This window comes from Lycorma delicatula, chromosome 3 (genome assembly GCF_047948215.1).
Source record: "Lycorma delicatula isolate Av1 chromosome 3, ASM4794821v1, whole genome shotgun sequence".
Taxonomy (NCBI): Eukaryota; Metazoa; Arthropoda; class Insecta; order Hemiptera; family Fulgoridae; genus Lycorma; species Lycorma delicatula.
The window spans coordinates 99,986,602-100,010,189 of record NC_134457.1 but is presented as its reverse complement, the minus strand read 5'-3'; the positions used below and the strand labels follow the sequence as shown (position 1 = coordinate 100,010,189).

At 29.4% G+C, this 23,588-nt stretch overlaps 1 protein-coding gene across 1 annotated transcript in view; it reads right to left on the bottom strand.

Moving 5' to 3' along the window:
• Nucleotides 1-434: 434 nt before the first annotated feature.
• imd (death domain-containing immune deficiency protein) overlaps nt 435-23,588 on the bottom strand; it is a 32,592-nt gene continuing 9,438 nt past the window's right edge. Inside the window, exons 2-5 of the mRNA XM_075360252.1 lie at nt 19,325-19,651; nt 14,286-14,417; nt 4,383-4,534; nt 435-1,847 (exon numbers count right to left, since the gene is read on the bottom strand). Coding sequence (XP_075216367.1) covers nt 1,662-1,847; nt 4,383-4,534; nt 14,286-14,417; nt 19,325-19,651 — 797 coding nt within the window. The 3' untranslated portion in view covers nt 435-1,661. The remainder of the gene's footprint in view (nt 1,848-4,382; nt 4,535-14,285; nt 14,418-19,324; nt 19,652-23,588) is intronic.

Below are 23,588 nucleotides of genomic sequence, written 5' to 3'. Positions count from 1 at the left end.
ACAATCAAGAAAACAAATCAAAACCTACAATCAGTGTATAAAACATTTCATACATATCTATGTCTCTCTCTCTCTCTCTCTCTCTCTCTCTTTTCTCTCTCTCTCTCTCTCTCTCTCTCTCTCTCTCTCTCTCTCTCTCTCTCTCTCTCTCTCTCTCCTCTCTCTCTCTCTCTCTCTCTCTCTCTCTCTCTCTCTCTCTCCTCTCTCTCTCTCTCTCTCTCTCTCTCTCTCTCTCTCTCTCTCTCTCTCTCTCTCTCTCTCTCTCTCTCTCTCTCTCTCTCTCTCTCTCTCTCTCTCTCTCTCTCTCTCTCTCTCTCTCTCTCTCTCTCTCTCTCTCTCTCTCTCTCTCTCTCTCTCTCTCTCTCTCTCTCTCTCTCTCTCTCTCTCTCTCTCTCTCTCTCTCTCTCTCTCTCTCTCTCTCTCTCTCTCTCTCTCTCTCTCTCTCTCTCTCTCTCTCTCTCTCTCTCTCTCTCTCTCTCTCTCTCTCTCTCTGTGTGTGTGTGTGTGTGTGTGTGTGTGTGTGTGTGTGTGTGTGTATGTGTATGTGTAAAAAGAAACAAACTTTATTAGAACATAAATTATTCAAAATATGATACTCTAGTAAAAAGTATTTAAAATTTGCTGTTCCCAGTTACAGTTGATGGAAATTAACATACCTCATCATTAAAAAAGTTGTAATCAAGGAGTATGGATCTTTCACGCCCATATGTTTGTGATCATAGTAATGAATTGTTAATTTACTTTAGAGTAATGACTTTATACAACATGTTTACATATCTTTACAATAGGCATAAAAACTATTTTATCTTTATAAAATAATAGCATACATATAAAAATATACATAACCTGTAATAATCCTAGTATAATAATTGATATTAAAAATTCATATCATCTGAAAAATTAATTTACTTATACATTAACTAATACCCTGTATATATAATATTATGAATTACCCTGTTTATAAAAAAAGTATTAAACCTTTGTTCAATATATTTGCATGCTTTTATTAAAAATTTCTGGTGTGTGAGCATTTAAGACTAAATATTTTTCAAACATCATGAAAATAATCTTTTTTCAGGTGATAAGGTTATGAAAGATAAAATTTTCTTTTAAATATTGGTTAAAATATTTGTTTTGATTCATTTTCAGTATAGATTTTATACTAACATTTGTACATATTCAGCTAGCAATATCTATAAGGTGTAAAAAATTTCTTAATCAGGATCATAAATGTCTATAATTTATGCAGTTCTATTTTGTCTTTTGTGATTCATATCTATGAATAGTCACATATTTAAATAAATAAATATTGCTTCAGATTTAATTTAACCAATCTCTGTTATTTTAACAAATATAAAATTTCAATTGAAAAGTTAAAGTGTATCTTCTGCAGTAACCAACTGATACTGCAAATTGCTCATTGCTCATCACTACTGATGCTATGAGACTTGTTTTCATAACCTTATAAATAAGAAAGAAAATGAAAAATCTTCTAAAAATGGCGTTATTTGGATAGAATGGAAATACAAATTAATGTCCATACTGAAGAAAAAATGATAATAAAACATAAATTAATATAGATTAGTGAGTTTGATAACAAATATAACTAGCCATACTGAACAAAAGGTTAAGTAGTAAGGACAGCAATTTCATTTTTCAATTCATAAATTTTCAAATTCCTTACTATAATCATTATTTTCTTGTTTTTGGTCTTTTTTATATACAAATAAAGCTAGTTTTTCTACTGCCTTCTTTTCATCAACTTTCCATAAAACTCTACATAAAATGCTTAAAGTAGCTTTATCTGGATCATTACGAGTCCAGTCCAGTAACATCTGGTAGACTGCCTGCAATTAAAAAAAATTAATTTTAGTAGAAAAGAATTACAAAGCTTCTTTCAGATAAACTTTATTTTTTTACTCCCAGTGTCATAAGGTTTTTTTTTATTTTATAAATATATATGTATATTTACACCATTGAAATGGATATTATCTATCCTTAATATTGGATAATTACAGGTTATATTTATACACATATAACTTTGTGAAAATTCAAATAATGCATCGACATACTGACATTTAAATATACTGACACAAGAATAGAGAGTTATTTAGGCACTGCTACTGTGTTTGGTGGTTATTTTGTTGTTTGAATAACGTCAAATATATATATATATATATATATAAATAAAACATTCCCTTCTTAACATAAATGAAATTTGAAGTAGAGCTGAAAACTTAAAACAAATCACAGGAAAAGTAAATTTTATGAAAGAAAACTTGTGAGTATTTTTTTACCCTTATTTAATTAGGTGAGGAGATAAAAAACCTTGTCAATTTTTGGGTGTATGTCTTTATATATTACTGTACGACATAAAATAAAAAAAATATATTTAAGCACCTATGTATCTGCTTGCAGTCTTTGACAAGTGGGGAGCAATGGCCATGATTGCATATATAGAAATCTGCACTGAATGCAATAACAACATTTAGTACTTAATTAATAGCTCAACCATATCCAAATACAGTCTCATTAATGTTAAAAAAAATTGGAAAATAAATCAAAATTGTGTAAAAATAAATATATATATATTTTTTTGAGGTTGAGGGAAAATTGTCCAACGTCTTGGATCAAACAGGTGAACAAAAGTTAGTTTTTCAATGTCTTCTAAAATAACCACTTCAGGAAAAACATATTAAATAATTAATATAAGTGCTCTGATCTCCATATTTCTGTTCTTAATAAATGTTTGAGGTAATTAAAGAAATAATAAACATAATGGAAGGCAATGGCAGCAGCATAATGACATTGATCATAATGCAAAAATTATCTTATGGTGATTTCACCATCAACGTCAGCATAATGACATTGATCATAATGCAAAAATTATCTTATGGTGATTTCTGGGCATTCAAATATTAGCAGCTCAAGTTGTATTATGTGATAAAGCATATCCCAATTGTGAATTATTGCATATAATGTATACCTCATACGATATAAACATATCATTTGTAATGTAGAAACACATGTCATACATTATAAACTTTGAATCATCAGCACAAATTAATTGATCAAAACTTGATCCTACCACAATTAGAGAGCTAAAAATTTTATACTTTATATATAATTCAGTACTGCTAGCTTTTATTAGTTTTCAGAAATTAGTAAAGATTAATTACTCACTAGCGTAAGTACTCAGTATACACACACACACACACACACATATATATATATATATATATATATATATATATATATATATATATGTGTGTGTACTTAGTATATATATATATATATATATATACTCAGTACATAGAAATTAATAATATATATTTTTTTTATAAATAAAATTGTACTATATTCTTGTTGTTAGAATGTACTTGAACTATAAAAACAGACAACCATGGAAATATAAGGTAGTTATTACAATAAGCAGATTGTAGTCAATTTGCTGAAGGCTGCAGAACTATAAAGTAACTCATATTGACTTCAGTAAGAGATGGTGGACGACCATCGCAATTCAAATATATATAAATGAATTTACTTATTCATTCTAGTTTGGGTGTAGTACTTCTAATAAGCTATTTTATTAAACACAGTCATTCTGTAATAGTAATACTACAAATATAATGCAATAGATTCACTGCAACATTTATACATTTTTTTTTATTTCTATGGCACTTAAGATGAATAACTACAACTTTAACTGAATGTTTTTTTTTTTAAATTTAATAATTTTTTACAGAATATTAATTTTAGGTATTTACTGTCAGTAAATTAGGTAATTTTAATTTTAAATAATTAACCTTTTAAAAATATATTTTTACTCTTATAAAATAAAGATATAAAATTATTAAAAACAGTTACTAAAAGGTTAACTTATTTCATTTTGGATAATTACTTTTCAAAAAATTGATTAAGTTCAGTTTGCTTTTTTTTTGCAGCACTGAAAACATTAAAACATATGAATCACTAGCTACTAACAAATAATGTGCAGGCTAACAAGTTGTCTAGTTCCTGATTTTTACCTGCAGCAATAATGGTCAAATTCTAAGAGCAATCCGTCAGTTATATGTTTCATTTTATTATTTAAAAAAAAATCAAAAATATTTTAATCTGCTTGGATTTTATATTTATTTAATTATAAGACGCAACTAATAAAAAACACATTTATGACATTAATTTGACCTTTAGAAAAATGTTATTACACTGTTACACTTGGGAGAACGTACCCCACTCAAATAAGTAAATATAAATGAAGATAATGATTTTATACTCCAGTTATCATCCTCACTAAGATTTATATTCAATGCGCTAATTTCAAATCTAATGCAACACATATTTCAGTAATAAAGATATATTTAAAAAATTAAATTACTTACCTCTTTTTGATATTTATTATCAGCAGAAAACTGTTCTAGCAATCCATCATCAAAACCTAAATATCTTCCAACGTATTTCCAGTTGTTTCCAATGTGAGGTGAAACAGCCAAAAGATGATCTTTTATTAAAGGATCTTTATTATCCATAATGTCTACAGGAAAAAGTATGATACAGATCATTATACACATGGTACAGATCATCATTATATAAAATTTATAGCAGAATGTTAGAATGTAAATAAAAAGTAATAAAAACACATATAATGTATTATTATTACTCCTGCCCTATGACTTAGTAACCTAGATATGAATGGGGGGGTTTTTCAAATAGTGAAAAGAGAAATATTGTATAGTCAGCTGCAAATTAGAGGCAAATTGAAAAAGTAGTCACAGACAGGCAGTGACAGTATCTGTATATGTAGTAGGATACATTCAAAGCCCAGAACAATAGATATACCTATATATACCAACCTCTTCCGCAGGTGGAGGTAGAAAAGGCATAAATAAGTAGAAGATATTTTAATATTTACAAAGAGATGAAAATTTGATAGTAATGGAAAAATGAATAGCCATACAAGCAGGAGAACAAGAAGAAAAATTATTTGTATGAAATAAGCCAGAAAACAAAATAATAACTACACTTTTAGAATTTTGCATTAAATTTAAATAGTGATTACAAACATAATTTTTTTTATAAAAAAAGATATACTTGTGAGACAAAGAGATACAAAGCTTAAATAATGGTTAGATAGAGATCTTGAAACCAAATTATGAACTGTGAAATATGGAATGTATAATCATCCATCTCTGTAAAAAGGATGCAATTAAAATGGAATAATCTCAAGTTAAAATGTGAATAATCGCAGTTACACGCCTACAAACAATTAAAAATAAATGGATAAATTAAAAAAAAAAAATAGAATAATAAAGACAGGAAATAAGTCTACAAGTAGTTCAGTAACATTTAGTTTATAAGAGATTAAAAAAATTTTGAAACTGATGATTGATTATAAAAGTATAAAAATTATACAGATGATGAAAATAAGAAATTTGTAGGCACAGTGAGAGAAAATTAATATAAAGTGCAAAATAACAACAAAAATTGGTAGAAGAAGAGAAGTAGTGGAGAGAAAAATATGATTACTATGAAAGGAAGATGTAGCATAAAGAAAATAAGAGAAAACTCCAGGGAATGAAGTCATAATATCTTAATATTAGAAACACAGATGGAAAACCATTGTTAGGAAGACAAGAAATATTTCAAAAAGACAAATGATAGGAATATTACAACTTCACACAGAAGAAAAATTACCACTTACGGTTTTGAAGGGGAAAAAGAACCTGATGCCTTCAAAGGTGATTATTATAAGATTAGAGTTTCATAGATGTATTAAAAACATTAAAAAAAAATATATATATATATAATAGGGTTAGGTTACATGTGATCAAAATTATCATCATTTTGTTTAGGAAAAGCAAGAATTAGTAGACTGTATATACTTATACATTGTGTTTATGAGTAACCACAAGGTAAGAAAAAATAATAATAACTGAAGGTATATTTAATGACCAGTTTGGTTTGTGACAGCATGGTACAAGACAATCTGTTCTGGCCCTCAGATTAATCTTAGAAAGCATGTTTAAGAAGATACAGCCATCTTAATGAACTTTTAAGTCTGGGAAAGGCATTTAATAAAACGAATGGAACACAATGTTTAAAATTTTAAGAAAATTTGGACTGAAATGTTGTAAAACATATATAAGCTATATAAGAATAAGGTATAACTAAGAATAGAAGATTCAAAAAAGAGAAGACAATAATATTGTCTTTCCTTATACCTTTTCAATTTATAAATAAAAGTAATATCAAATTTAAAGGACAAACTGAAATTAGTGTCTCCATCCATGAAGAAATAAAAATGTTCTGAAGAAATTGTTCCTTTGGCAGAAACCAAATATGAGTAAAAGTTTTCTTAATGACAGAGATTTATTGCTGGGAAAGGTTTTTTTAATTGCCGGGAGAAGTTTTTTTTGTTAAACTTTCATAGATTGACAACCCGAAATGACAGAAAGTGTGTACAAATAACCAGATATAATTTTCGGTGCTAAATAGGCAACATGGAGTAAGTTTTATAAATAATTTTAAATGTCAATTAAAATTAATTATTACATTCATTACTTAATCGTTCGGTAATAAATAGATGTAATTTTGTAATCATAGAATATGATTTAGACAGTTCTCATGAAATTCAGTTCACTGAATCACTTTATCAATTCAACAATTATTACTGGTTAGTTTAAGTTTTTAAACAAAACATTACAAAGATTAGTTCTTAAAGCCAATTAAATCTCTGTGGCTAAAACTTTCTTCCATTTTTAAGGAGTTAAAAGATAACCAAATGAACTATTAATTAATTTTTGATTTAATTGAATTCCAATATCTACTGTGAGTCACTTGTTTACAGGTTTATTATTTTTCTTTTTGTCTCAACGTATCATGAAAGATATTTTAATGGACTAATAATAAAACCACTTTTTCCAGATATGTAATAATTAATATTAAAAAAAGGTTGCTGACTAAATGTTGAGATGTAAACTTAATAATGATGCTTTAAAGTAAATCAAAAACTATTTGATTGATTTTTTCAAAGATTTTTACGTTTATTTATCAAAGAAAAAACCTACAAATGCCCATGATGATAATGATGATGAGGTAGTGTGTATACGAAAAAATTGATAAAGCAAATAAACACATAAAAGGGGATGAAAATTTAAATATAGTTGGAAATGCAAGCATCAGAAAAGGCAAGGAAAGAAATATTGTGGGTGAATATGGGCTGGGCAAAAGGAATGAAAGAGGGGGCCGACTTATTGAGTTTAGCATGAAGTATAATTTAGTAATTACCAACACCCAATTTAAAAATCATAATAGAAGAATATACACATGGGAAAAGTCTGGTAATAATACTGCAAGGTATCATAAAGATTATATCTTGGTTAAACAAAGATTTAAAGATAAACTCTTCAACTGCAAACCGTCTGCTCTTCAACTGGAGCAGACACTGATAGCAACCATAATTTAGTGATAATGAAATGTAGATTGGGGTTTAAAAACCTGAAGAAAAGGTGTCAGATGAATCGGCGGAATTTAGAGAAGCTTGAATTAGAGGAGGTAAAGAAGATTTTTGAAGAGGACATCGCAAGAGGTCTGAGTAAAAACGATAAAGTAGAAAATATAGAAGAAGAATGGGAGAATGTTAAAAAGGAAATTCTTAAATCAGCAGAAGCAAACTTAGGTGGAACAAAGAGAACCAGTAGGAAACCTTGGATATCAGAGGATATATTGCAGCTGATGGATAGAAAGTATAAGAATGCTAGTGATAAAGAAAGGTAAAAGGAACTATCAACAATTAAGAAATACTATAAACAGGAAGTGCAAATTAGCGAAAGAAGAGTGGATTAAAGAAAACTGTTCAGAAGTGGAAAGAAAAATAAACATTGGTAAAATAGTCGGAGCATACAGGAAAGTTAAGGAAAATTTTGGGAAACATAAATTAAAATCTAATAATGTATTAAATAAAGATGGTACACCAATTTATAATACAAAAGAAAATGTCGATAGGTAGGTGATACATATTGAAGAGTTATAAGGAAGAAATGAATTAGAAACTGGTGTTATAGAAGAAAATGGAATCAAAGAGGATGAAAAGGTAGATACAATACTGAGATCTGAATTAAATAGAGCATTAAAAATTTTGAATGGCAGAAAGGCTCCTGGGATAGACTGGATATGTGCAGAATTACTGTGCAGTGCAGGTGAGAAAGTGATAGTTAGATTATATAAACTGGTGTGTAATATTTACAAAAAAGGGGAAGTTCCGTCAGACTTCAAAAAGTATTATTGTCATGAAACCAAAGAAAGCAGGAGCAAATAAATGTGAAGAATACAGAACAGTTAGCTTAACTACTCACACATGAAAAATCTTAACTAGCATTCTGTACAGAAGAATTAAGAAGAGAGTAGAAGTGTTTGGAGAAAACCAGTTTGGTTTCAGGAAAAAAACAAGTTGACATACATGGCATTTATAGACTTAGAAAAGGCATTTGATAATGTAAACTGGAATAAAATGTTCAGCATTTAAAAAAATTTAAGGTTCATGAGCAGGGATAGAAGAACAATTCCTAACATTTACAGGAACCAAACTGCAATGGTAATAATCAAAGACCATAAGATAGAAGCAGTAATAAAAAAGTGAATCAGAAAAGGATGTTCCCCCCTATCACTACCGTTACTTTTTAATCTTTACGTAGAACTAGCAGTTAATGGGTTAAAGAACAGTTTAGATCCAGAATAACAGTGCAAGATGAAAATATAAATATTCTACGATTTGCTGATATTATTATAATTCTAGCCAAGAGTAAAAAAGATTCAGAAGAAACAATGAATGGCATGGATGAAGTCCTACGAACTAACACGTGAAAATAAACAAGAACAAAACGAAAGTAATGAAATATAGCAGAAATAAAGTAGCTAGACTGCTGAATATAAAAATCAAACGAGAAAATATTATGGAAGTAGAAGAATTTTGTCATTTGGGAAGTAGAATTATTACTAAAAATGGACGAAGCAGGAGGAATATAAAATGTCGAATAACACAGGCGAAATGAGATTTCAGTCAGAAATATAATTTTCTTACATCAAAAATTAATTTAAATGTCAGAAAAACATTTTTGAGAGAATACGTTTGGAGCATAGCTTTATATGAAGTAAAACTTGGACAATCGGAGTACCTGAAAAGAAAAGATTAGAAGCTTTTGAAATGTGGTGCTATAAGAGAATGTTAAAAATCAGATAGTTGGATAAAGTGACAAATGAAGAGATGTTGCAACAAATTGATGAAGAAAGAAGCATTTGGAAAAATATAGTTAAAAAGAAGAGACAAACTTATAGATCACATATTAAGGCGTGCTGGAATAGTCGCTTTAATATTGGAGGGACAGTAGATGGGAAAAATTCTGCAGGCAGACACAATTTGGAATAAGTAAAACAAATTGTTAGGGATGTAGGATGTAAGAAGTATACTGAAATGTAATGACTGGCACTAGATAGGGAATCTTGGAGAGCTGCATCAAACCAGTCAAATGACTTAAGACAAAAAAAAAATTACCCTACAACAACCCAATGATGTTATGCAATGATTATGGCAAAAATTTATCTGTTTCAGCTTATGAAAGACACTTTCAATGGAAGTCCACTAGAACTTACACCACAAAACAATAGAAATTAATAAATTTAGAGAAGAGTAAGACCTGAATATAAATTAAGAAAACAAGTGTACAAAAAAGAATATAGAGGTATTAATTTGTTATAATATCTTGGATGAAGTGTACATTGTTGATTTAAGACTAGAATTGAAGAGCAAAAAGGACAGTTTAGTTGTGCATGTGGTTGATTCCCTATCTTTCCATTTGACAGCCACTAGCAAAAATGGTGATTCCTGGCAACAGAAAGCCTTTTGCATTTTGCAGGTTGCTAAATGTGAATCTGTTATTACAATATTTCAATATTCTGTTGTTCAACATTTGTTCTGTAAAATGTTTAATTGTGATCCTCCAAAACAGAAAGATTTGAAAATTTACCTTTAAAAACCTAAGTGACAAAAACATTTGTTAATAGCATAATCAATTGAAACGACTGGATGTTTGTGTACAAGGAAGAATATGGAACGACAAAGAGTGTCTGAAGATGATGTTGGGTGTGTTAGGGAGTCTTCCTGTGTAGTCTAAAACATCGATTAGGCTGATCATGAACTAGCTATGCTAGAATGTTATAAAAACACCAGGCATGAGTGCTGACTTCCCAATCAAAATGTTGTAGCATGAAGATGATATATTGATCATATGATCTTGATCATATTGTGTTTAGTGATGAGTCCACATTTCATCTTGGTGGGAAAAATTAACAGACATAATATTCGTATCTAAGTCAGAAAATCCCCATGAACTAACTTATAATGCAAAGGGAATTCTCTAAAATTATATTTTTATAGGCCATTCTTTTTCGCTGAAGCAACCATAACAGGAGATGCTTTTGGGATAAGCTGCAAAAATGGCTCTTTCCTCAACTGCAGGATGGACCAGAGAATTTTACTTGGCAACAAGATGGCGTGCCTCCTTAGGAATTACTCTGTTTGGGACTGGTTGAATGACATTTAACCCAAACATTAGAACAGGCATGGACCTGATGACAGAGCTTGTTTGTGGTTTCTTTCAGTGTTACCTGATCTGACCCCATGTGATTTTTTTTTGAGTTTAATAAAGGATTTTGTAAATGTGCCTCTGCTACCTGGATATATCTATAGGTATAGATATATCCAATTAGAGGCACAGTATTGAAGCAGCTGTCACTTCCATTACTCCAGACATGCTGTTTGAAGAATGGGACCAACTCTCCTATTGGTTGGATATGTGCCATGTGATGAAAAGTGCTCACATGGACACTTGTAAGGAAAACCTGTAAGAGTTACTCTTTCATTCTATCTGTGATTCATTACTTAACTAAGTCAAAGTTAAGAGATATTAAACAGCTTTAACACATTCACTGGCCTTTCATCAGTATTTAACCTTCCATGCTGAATTATTCTTTTGTTTTTAACTCAAATAAACTAAATATCAACATTTGTATGTTTGGAATATAAAATGTTTGAAAAATCTGAAAAACACAGCCATGCTCTAGCACTTCTCGAACACATGGGTGACAAAAAACACTAGATTTATACAGTCCATGCTGAACACTCATTCATGCATGACTGAGTATATTCATAAACTTCTTACTAGTTCATGCTGACAATTTGTGTCAACAAATTTTCTAGTCTTTTAATTAGATAAGAATAATTTATTTCCTAGTTTTATGAAAAAAAGTATAAGTTTGTGGATTAAAATTACTCTCTTTAAGTTCATAATTTGTACCCAGAAATGTAAAAGAGTGAATTATATAGCAAAATGGGGTTGCTTAGCAGAAACATCCATGGATACAATCATATTATAAAGGATATTAAACTTCTCTACAGTGTTTATAATATAATTTACTTGTGAAATAATAAATTATATAAAATAAGGAAAATATATCTTTCTTGACAGGAAACATTTTATTAACAGGAAGTAAGTAATAGATAAAACTAAACTCATAAAAAAATCATAAATATTATTTAAAATTACTTTAATATACATAAAAATAATGCACTGTTTATTTATTATTTGTATGTTTAAATAATATTTCCACCTTTGATAACGTAGAATTTATACCAGCTACGATTAACAGTATTACTTTGCTGTAATAATTCTTTTATTACTTTTTCATAAATAAAGCTTTTGATGTGATATAACTCTTCAGAGAATACAATAATTAATTTATAGCAATTTCAACAAATTGCATAATCTACAGTTTATCAATAGTACAGACAAGTACGACTTAAAATGATCACCCACCAGTTTTTACATAATTTTTATTATTACTACTTATAACTTAACCAAAGAAAATTCACCTCGCATGATAACTTTAGATCATAAAAAGAATGGATATCTTTTAAATTAAATCTCATCTAACAAAAAAGAACATATTACATAGAGCAAATTTAAAGAATTTAAAATCTGAAACTTGAAATCTATGTCTGGAAAAATTTTAATCAGATTAAAAAATGATGAGCTATATTATAAAACCGCAAGTTAATATGTAAAACTCTTTAGGCCAACTGCTTTAACATTGCAATTAGCAAAGAGAAACAGAGTATATTATCAACAGAGTATATTATTATATTATTTTCATCCACACTGTATATATTATACAAAACAAACTAGTACAGGGCTAATAAATTAATCAACAGTCAGTAAGTAAGCATAAGAATAGAGTTTTTCCATTTACTAATTGAGATTAACAGATCTTCTGAAATAAACCAGTTGCTTGAATACTTATTCATACTATATTTGAATAAACATTTTGTAATAAGAATCTTCTTAGGAAACAGAATGATGCATTTGACAAAATTTTTTATACAACTAAAAAGTGTTGCTTAGATTTTTATTCTAACGATTTCATGAATTTTGAAGCTCTGTTTTTTAACATCTTATTCTCAAACCCAAACTGAAGGATTCAGAAGTAGTCAAAATTGCAACAAGTAAACGCATACAATACATAAAACAGCCAACAATCACATTATTTAAATAATAATAATAAAATGTAGAGAACAAATGATCTTGACAAGAGAACAGGGTTCCCTAAATTTGTATTATATAAGCCCTGGTCTCAATTGTTAAAATACATATAGTATAAAATAGTAATAATAACTTAAAACAATTTTTTTTCAAGATAATATTCTTTCAACTACTTCCTGAACAGTAAGAAAATACAATTTGTATATTTTATTTCAATACTTTCTTGGCTGGAAAATTACTGTATGTTGAGTCTCAGAAGTTAAATGGTGCTCAATCCCTCATAGTTAAATCAAAATTTCTCAATTTTTAATTTAGTCAACAAGTAAGATTCAACATCGTAATTAAACTGAGGGTATTTATAAAAACAACAAACTACACTTTTGGTAATGGATTACTAAAGATAATTATAAAAAATTATAAATGACTTTCAAACTGTATGGTTATCGAAAATCAGAAAATTTATAAAACTAATTTTCATCGATGAGAATGCTTATTAATCTTTTGTAAAGGTACTATTTTCAAGAATACTTATTTTGTTAGCGCACACAAGTTATACACATATGGACATACAACATACAGATTCATATGTATAAAATCTGCAACAAAGATGATTGTATTTCTAGACTTAAGAGGATTTGAACATCAATAAATACTTTCTCTAAAATTACAATACTATAAATTACAAATAGCAAGGTAAAATTTAAAATCATTCAAAAATAAATCTTTTCCAAAATTGATTATTAAGAATGATGCCTTCTATCTAAAATATGATCTCAAAATAATGTTATTAAAGCTCCACTTACGTTATTAATGTCCATGAAATTGTACATTCTCAGCCCTTCATTCAGAAGGTTTGTTTGAATACTAATCCAGCTTATCATATTTTTGTACCCATAAAATGTTGTAAACCCATAAAATGTAAATATTGTAAATGTTGTTTAACCATAAAACTTTTTATATCATACTCCCATATATAAGCTTTGAGCTCATGAGATAAACTTGTATTTTTAATCTTAATTTTTACCCAATTGCTGATTACTAAAAAGCACGTGTTTTTCAAGACAATACATTGTTTGTTCCCTTGTAACTTTTGAACAAATAGACCGATTTCAATGCAGTTTTCTCAAATTTGTTTATTTCTTAAGACAGGAGTTTAGCTAGTTAAATCTCCAAAAATTTAAATACTTTTTAATTACATGTAGTCCTTTATTCAGCTACATCTTTGAACAAAAACCACTGTCATTAAAAAAGTTAAATATAAATGTTTTTATGGTAGGATTTATTGGTAATCTTTCTCAAATTAAAAATACATATATTTAGAGCATCTGTGACCAACCTCCGGCATGCATGCTACTTGTGATATAGAGGATATAGAATTAAAAACCTTTTTGGAATGTCAACTTTGGACAAAAAATAAAATCTGCCATAATTTGAAAACATAATGAGTTTTGACAAGGTATCCTTGTAAATATGGCAGTGGGCCATATAACCATTACTGGTCATCTCTAGCAGAAGTTTTCCACACATGTTCCTAAACCAGCTCATACATACAAACATTGTTACTGTCAAGGCTTTTATTTATTCTTTTATCATATAAGAATAATTCTAAAAATAATTATTATAAGGATAGATTATCCTTACATTAATAATCATAAAATAAAAGAGTATAAAAATAAAATATCTTTTACATACCCTTAATTTCCTGTGTGACTTTTACTGGGGCTCTTTTATCTTCATTTTTCTTTCCATTGATAATTAATTTTTGTTTGTAGGATGGTCCAACATGTATATCTCTACCAGAGATATTATATGTGTTGGAATTAGCTGTAAACATTTTTAAAATTTCCATTAAGTATTTTTAATATCATCAATGCACCGATGAAAATTATATATAAAAACTAAAATTATGCGAAAATAAACTTATATAGATTTAATTCTAGATTATTTAATCACTTCATATTACATTTACATTCCATTAATCAGATGTAAAATGAAATATTACTTGATGCAAGAACACAAGTAAATTTTTCATAGTACTACATTTTAAATGAAATAAGTCTATTCTTGAATAATACCTGAAAAATGAAAGGCAACATTTTTCTACATACATTTTTGCAGATTACTCTATAAAAAGGGATGGTTTGAACACAAACTATTTACATCAAAAAAATTTAAATATAAATTTTTTTATGGAAGGATTTGGCAATCATTCACAATTAAAAAAAAAAAAAAACAAAACAAAAAATTGATGCCAAACATAACATGTTTTTATTTATTATATTGCCTCAACCTAATAAATACATAATTTGATTATTTTTTAAATTAAATTTCACATTTTATATTGGAAGTTACCTCTTTTGAACACAAAGCAGTCATTAATAAAAGTTAAATAAAAAGTTTTTTATGATAAAATATACCGGTAATTTTTCTCAAATTAAAAATTAATGTATTTAGAGCATCTGTGACCAACCCGCGGCATATATACCACGTGTGGCATGTAGAGAATATAGAAATAAAAGCCTTTTTGGAATATCAACTTTGGACAAAAAAATAAAATCTGCCATAATTTGAAAACATAACCGAAACAATAATTAATACTCTACAATAATTGCGTTGTTTTCAATAGAATTACACTAGTATTTTGAATACATTCAATATAAACATTCTTTAGTTGCAACTGATTGTAAAGTTAACTTACAAGTTGCCAGTACCTATAATTTTTATTTCCTTTGAATTGTTATATTTGTGTTGCTTTACATTGGCGCCAGGCATGCCTGGTAGATGATGCCAGTAATATGGGTGCCCAATAGCTTTGACAACTTACCATTGTCTTGGATAACCTGCATAGTAGTCATATGAAGTCAATTTCAGGTGAGATTTATTAAATTTTATTTAATTTTTATGCGTGTCATTTAAATTTTTTTGTCTTTAAGTAAGCCATCTATTTCAAAATGAAAATATGAAGAAGATATTCCTCTTTGTGAATTCAAAAATGCATGGGAGGAACATTTTTTGTTTACTAATCAAAATACATTAAAACCAGTTTGTTTGATTTGTGGTGCTAGTGTAGCAGTGCCCAAAAAATTTAACTTGGGAGAGACATTTCAAGCAAAATCATGACAATTTTAATGAAACATATACTCTCAGTTCATTTTTGAAGATGGAATTTGTTAACAAAAAAAAATAAATCCAATAAGCCAACAAATGGTTTTTCAAAAAAAAAGGAAGAAATAATATCAATGGTCAAAGCTTCTTATGTCATTTCTGTACTTCTAGCATGAAAAAAAGGAACCACACTATGATGGGGAAAGAAATCATCAAAACTAGACTGCAAATCTTTACTAATTAAAAATTTTTTTTAAATTCCAACACAAAAATGAAAAAAAATGGTGAACAAATTGCCCTTTCACTAAATACATTGCATAGTTGACCTGGCTGTGAACATTAATATGAAAAAATATTAAATATGAAAATTAAAATTAGCCTCATGTAAATATTTTTCTTTACCCTTTGATGAGAGCACTGATAATACTAACACTGCTCAATTAAGTATTTTTGTACATTGAAGAACGTTTAATTTGCAGCAATTAATAATGAGGGGTAAAGACATCTTTAATGAAATAAAATGAGAAATGAGGAATTTGAAAGAAGAATTGGAAAAACCTGCATCAATAAAAAGTACCAGAAAGACAGGCAGTGGTGGATTGTGCCCAACAAAGTCGTGTATAAAGAGTTAGAACTCATCACTGATACCATGAAGAAGAGACTAGGACTCTTTGGAAACTTCATTGAGATGCAAGATTCAAGACTTCTGAAGCAGCCGGTACAGTACTATATTGACTTGAAAAACACCAAGACAGGATGCAGATAGATCAGAGAAATAAGAGAGGATGTGCAGGAAATTGACCATACACCAGAAGAAACCACAGACTTGATAAAATTAAACAAAAAAATAGAGGACAAAAACACTTGCTTCTTACTAACAAGAAAGAAACATACAACATGAACATTTTCAACACCAGAAAGGGCATGGAGATTGAAACGTATGTAAAGTACTGGGAGGACCACATGCCCTAACAGTCCCTTTGAAGAGACTTGGATAATGGACTGACTAAAGAGAACCTATGTTGTCATAAAAAATGGGGGAAAAAAGAAAGTGTCTTGTTTGTTTGCAACAGCATCGTGCTAGAAGCAACAAATCGATTGATTTAAAATTTTCAGGATAAATTCATGGTATCCCAGGAAGGTTTTAACACATAGATTGAAGTCCTAGCCCCCTTGAGGGTGAAGATATTAAAGATATTCGTTAAAGAAACCAAAATTAATCCTTTTACTTCATTATACTATTGTCACCATGGCAACAGAAATATAATGAAGTAAAATGACTAATTTTTTTTTTTTTAATGAATATCTGTAAAATATTTATATTCTCACAACCATAAGGATAATGAACGCATCGGGTTCCAGAGAGAGGAGCCCCTGGCTAGACAGTTGAGCAAGTGAAGCGAGCCCTGACCAGCTAGTTTTTAAATAATACTGGTTTAAAAAAAATAAAATATAAAAAACACAATGATTTATCTCAATTCCATTCAACATGTACATAAATATGTTGTGGATGCCCAGTGGCTGCCACATCGTGACTTATGCCGACGATGGGCTGCTGCTGGTCGAAGGTAACTCGAGTGCCGAGATAGAGCTCAGAACGATGCAGGCACTTAAGGTTCTCAGGTTGTGGAGTCTTCAGCATAAGATGGTTTTCACTGCAGAGAAAACTACTATGATGTTTCTTAAAGGTTGTCTAGCCACTACCTGTCACCTGTGGGTTGTGATGGACAGCCTTCCGATTAGGAATGTTACCATTCAGAAGTATCTGGGTGTTATACTTTATGAGAGGCTTCAATTCAAGGAGCACCTTAAGTTTGTTGCAAAGAAGGCCATCGATGCCTTCTTTGGTGTTCGTAGAGTCATCCATCCCAATTGGGGGTTGAATTATTGTACCATGCGTATTATTTGTAAAGGAGTCTGTGAGGCCATAATGTTATACACTGCACCTGTCTGGGATCATTGTTTGCAATTCCAATTTATAGGAACATTCTTTTGTGAGCCCAGCGTCTTCTATTGTTAGCTGTTGTCAGTGGCTACAGAACTATCTCAAGAGATGCAGTCTCTGTGAACGCTGGCATTAAACCCATTGGCATTCTAGCTACGGAACATAGCAAGCAGTACATCTTTAAGAAGGAAGGCCTTCTTAGTTATGGGCGTATGCGAGAAATTGAAGACAAAGGTTTTGATTCTTGGCAAGCTAGGTGGAACGATTCTTCTACCAGTCGATATACGCGTGGTTAGATAAAAATTGTGGTGATTATTTGAATGTTAGCAATCAGCGGAACAGCGACTGCACTGCCGAGGGCATGGATCCCATGCAGCCATGAGGTGTAGCAGCATCTTGATGATGGTTGAAGAAAGTAAATGTCACGTGGGACTTGCGATGGAGCTGAGTGGGAGTAGGAGGTCTGTTCGCTTCTCCCTTGTAGATCAGACTGGAGTCCATAGTAGAGTTCACTAAGGGAACCAGGACTAAATTTTGTTATTGCAAACAACATTTTTGGTGGTATGTTGTTAATTTGACTCGAATTTCAAGACGTTTTCTAGAAATTGGCTCAATGAAAGTAGAACGAGACGCGGGGTTTGTGCTTCTGCGAGCTCAGTTAGTTAGTTCAGAGGGCAACGATGTAGGGCATTCGAGATGTCTGGTCGAGGCCTACAGCGAAGGCAAAAGCTGAGTTTAAAAATCACTGATGTAAATGTCAACTGAGGAATTTACATCGGTGGCATCCCAACGAGGCTTATTACTATGAGATGTAAAAAGCTGGAGAGCAAAAGACAACCCGTTAAAGCCCAGTGGCAATCGGAAGTGTCACAAGATGGGTGTCTTCCCCTACGGGTTTGGGATGTACATAAATATGGGCTCAGAATAATTTTCAATAGCAGCTTCTGAATTGTTAATTATTTTGTAATTTTTTTATATATATTTACCTTAACTATTTCATGTGTTTGTATTTAATTATATGGATTTTAAACACACATTTTTTATCTTGCGATCGGTTTTTATATTTATAATTTATCTTACATTGTCATGATCTATATAATGATCAGATCATAATAAAGTTTTATTTATTTACATGATATGTCTGTGAAATTCACGTTGTATAAACAAGATGAAAATCTCCACCCAGAGTTGGTTAGAAGTATGAATGCCAAAAAAAAGGAATATTATGATACAAATAAGAAAATTAAGGGTAAAGGTTAAGAAAATAGTAAAGACGTATATGGCTTTCAATATATTTCTGAAGAAAATGTTTTGTTAATTATCAAAAGACAGAAAGGATGAACAATAATATACTTAATTTATGTTAACAGGATAAATACTGAAATAAAAGGAAAAGAATTGAATGCATCCATTAAATGGATCAACTCAGGATAGTGACTGGAGTTTTTTGTGCGTTTCATACAGTTCAAGTGTACTGACCAATTTTTTTTTTGTATTTGCAAAATATATTATTATTACGTTTAAATGATGCTAACTGAAAAAAATTCCAAATTTTTGCATAAGCTACTGATACAATAATCTTTATTTTTAGAGAACACTTTTTATTCAAGAGAAAAATATTTTAGCCCTTTAAATTCATTATGTTACCATATATTTACTTAAGATGCACCATAGATATTACCTGTGTAATTAAAATCTGGTTTTTTGTTATCATTTTTTTTAGCTTTACTCTTTCCTCCAAAGAATTTATTTTTCTTTTTCGGCTCCTTTAGTGGTTTAATATTATCATCATCATCATCATCATCATCATCATCATCATCATCATTATCATCATGATCGTTATCAGCCCCAGGATGTTTAGGAATAAGTGCAGAAGAATTACTTCTTTTTATATAATCAGTTTCGTCTTCTGGTGTATTTGAAGAGAAATTTTGTTTATCTTTACTATGATGTAATCTATCTGGCACTGCATCTGTTGTTAAGTCATTTGAAATACCACTAAACAAGGCTGAAATGAAAAAAAATTACAAACCATAAAATGAAACATTTTATTTTTTCTTAACACCAGTACTAATATTATATTAACATCCATTGCCTATTGTATAATATATTTATTAGAGTGGTGCTTTTCAAATTAACTTAAATTGCTAGTGGACTATGGGAAAAGTGATAGTAACAATGCACACTTGTTAAAAAAATTGTATCATCTTTGTTATACATGTTTTTTCATCTGAAAATAATTACTGCAAAATTATTTCAAAATTCATGAAGAGACCTAAGCAAGGTTACTGTAGATAAGGTTGTTCTATAATTCAGCTATTTAAAATGAAATTGAACAGTATGGAGGAAGTTATAACAATAGTTTTGTAATGTGCAGTAAACACCAGTCCTGGTTTTCCTTACTAGAAGTAAGGAAGTAAGGTTTTCCTTACAATAATTTCATAACTCTATTTATTTATAATTCAATTTTTGTATAGCTATATTTCTGTATAATTTTAATATCATTTCATTATGAGTTACGCATTAAGACTAATTTTATAATTTAAATTCCAAATTAGTTACAGGGATCCTTTCTTAAATTTCAATGATTTCTTAATATGACAGGAGAGTTCATACTGAATCACACAGAATTCAATGTAACAGAACTGAATCACATGGTCTAATTAAAAACTGATACTTTTTATTTTATTGTAGTATGTTTTATGAACCCTTTTCTTATACCAGTTTCCCCAATTACTAATATAAAGACAATAAATTAAAAAAAAAAGTTAAACAAAAAAAGTTTTTAATTTTATAAGTCTAATACGCACCAGAGGAATTTTTCAGTGTTGTGCTTCTTTCCTTTCACATTTGTGACAGCATGTAACCACAGATCTACACATTTTTTCCAAAAACATTTTTCCCAATTTATAGGATCAACTTAGTTTTCCATCTATAACTTAAGGCAGTTCATGTCATTTGGATTTGAAGAGTATATTCATGTCCCTGGTAACTCTTCATAACAAAAATATCACAAGGTATCAGATCATATGAACAGATGGTCAATCAATTGTTCTTTGGTATCCAAACTATTCAGGAAAGGTTTATTTGAAATAAATCACAGGTTTGTTTAATTTCTTCTGAATAATATCACCTAGCATCTCAAGACACGAACTACTTGTTAATCTTATTTCGGATGAACTTCTGTTCATCCGGAAAAACATATTATAAATTCTAACGAACAGATATGTTTCATATCTACTATATACTCTTTAACTGAATCCTAAGCGTATCTGTTCCAGACTTAGAAAATCACCAGCAGTAACTTCAGTTAAAACCAAGTAAACAGCAGCAGCAATAGAATAAATGAAGATGATAATTGATTGAAAACGTTTTGATAATGCTAAAGAAATATCTGTTAGGTTTAAACTTTCTTCAGTTTGTTATTCTGTTACTTAATGCAAATATAAATTCATTTTCATGTAGCCTTATATATATATATATATTTTTTTTTTTTTTAATTATTATTATTACTGCAACTTTCCCTCAAAATGGCTACCCAGATTTTCAAAAAATATCTAGTGATTTGTTTCAGTTGCATAAATTACATGTGTGTGCTCAGTTGATGAAACATAAATGGTAAAAAGTTAAATTACCCTTTCCAACTTGGAAAACCAAAACTATTTGAAAATTATCAAGCTAATACAATACATAACAATACTTGAAAGAGGATTTCAAATGCACTATATCATAGGATTACTCACAACACTCATAAAATATGGGTGTAAATATACATTTGAATAAAATTTAATAAATTTTTCAACAGATTTTTTTCAAATTTAACAAATATTACACTTATACTTTCTATTAGTGCAGTATATTTATATAATGTGGTAGCAACCAGTGTTGTAGGCCTTCCAATATGCATAATAGACCCAACCAATAAATGGAAAATTTTCAAATTAATCATAAAATATACCAAATTTTTTTTAAAATTATTATTTTATTAAATGAATTAAAAAGTAAGGAAATGCAAAAAAAGAGACTATATTTTACCAAATATTTCCATCTCAAATCTAACAATTTTGAATGGCACAGAGCTATTCAAGCACACTCGCAAGAAGAAAACATGTTTTCTGTCAAAATATTCCTCAGTAATGCTGCAGATCAGCAACACTACTAAGCTTTTGTGTAGCCACGCAATTATACAAATAAGGATTGTGAAGTTATTGTAATAATTGTAGTAATGAAACCTTTTCTGGTGTTTACTGATCAGATTACATCAATCTCAGATGTTTTTCAGCTTATGAAATGAGTATCACTGAAACTGAAAATAACAATGCCCAAACAATTTTCAGGTAAAACAATACTGGAAAACATACAATAAATTATTTATTAAATCTAACCAGGAATAAAATATGCTGCCATCTTAGATTTCACTGCAAATATAAACACAATAAACCACTCAACTTTCTAGACATTAATGACCATTGATTCACTCATTTACCTCTATCTCACACAGTACACACATGAAGATTTTTCACATATTTTATATCATCTATCATATAGTTAAATCGCCTATTGGCTTACAACTTTACAGAATAAAATCAGCACACTGAAATATCTAGTACATATTAATGGATAACAATATTTGAAACTTAGTATAATTGTATTATGCTTATTTTGTCAATAAGTGTCAGATAAATTTTTTTCGGTTTTTTATATAAAAACAGAAACAAATGTTATATAAAAAAAGAAAAAAAATTACCAGACACAGCTAATAACAAAATATGCATAACATAATCATACAAAGATTCAAATATATTCAGAAAAGAAGGTTGCGCTTTTAAACTTAAGGTTAAAAATCATATTTTTTTTGCTTTCAAAACCAAAAACAAGTCATATAACATTAATAAATGTAATTTTTGTTTCCTAACGTGCAATACATGATTTTAATCTGTTTTTTGATGCTGAAAACGAATATCAACTAAGAATCATTCTATCACCCATCATTTTTGAAAAATTTTTAAATTTTAATTAAAGGATTTTTTTCATTTTTTAACATATAGTTAGCATTTTAAGCTCCTATATTGTATTTTGTTAGCTCATTTTTTATTGTTTAACTCTTTTGTTAATATAATTTGTAAGCTATAAATAAACAATACTAGACAAAGAATTAAATCATATCATAGTCACATATTATGACATCATATCTTATACTGAAGAGTGAGCCTTCATGGATAATATTAATCATGTCTGTGCAGGTCAAAACATGTAGCTGAGAACACATCTGTGTTGTTTGTATTAAGCATTGGATTTAGGAATGAATTAATTTTCTTCAGTTTTATTGCTGTCTTAAGTTTGTTAAGTGTGCAGTGTCATTATGCCTCGAAATTGTGTAAATGATGTGGATACCTTTTGTTATGTACCTTATGTTATGGTGTGTTTATCATAAAATCAAACAGAAAAAACATTACACCTTTAATTAAAAAAGCATATCATTTGTACTTCAGTGTAAAATTGGTGATCAGGATAAGACGTGGGCTCCCCATAAAGTATGCTCTAATTGTTGTGTATATTTAAGAGAATGGCTGAAAGCTACACAGAAGACTTTGCCATTTGGTGTACCTATAGTTTGGCGTGAACCAAAGGATCATGTAACAGATTGTTACTTAACAAGTGTGTATGGATTTTCTAAAAAATCTAAACATACTATAAAATACCCTTCATTGTAATCTGCAATCAGACCTGTACCTCACAATGAAATTATTTCATTTCCTGAGCCACCTGTGAATGTATGTTTCGAAAGCAGCAATGAAGAATCAGGCAGTAGTGAAGAAGGCAACAATGATTTAGATTTTGATCTTATATCACGTGAATTAAATGAAATGGTTAGGGATTTAAATTTATTAAAAAATCAAGCTGAACTGTTAGGATTAAGGCTGCAAGGTTGGAATTTACTTCAA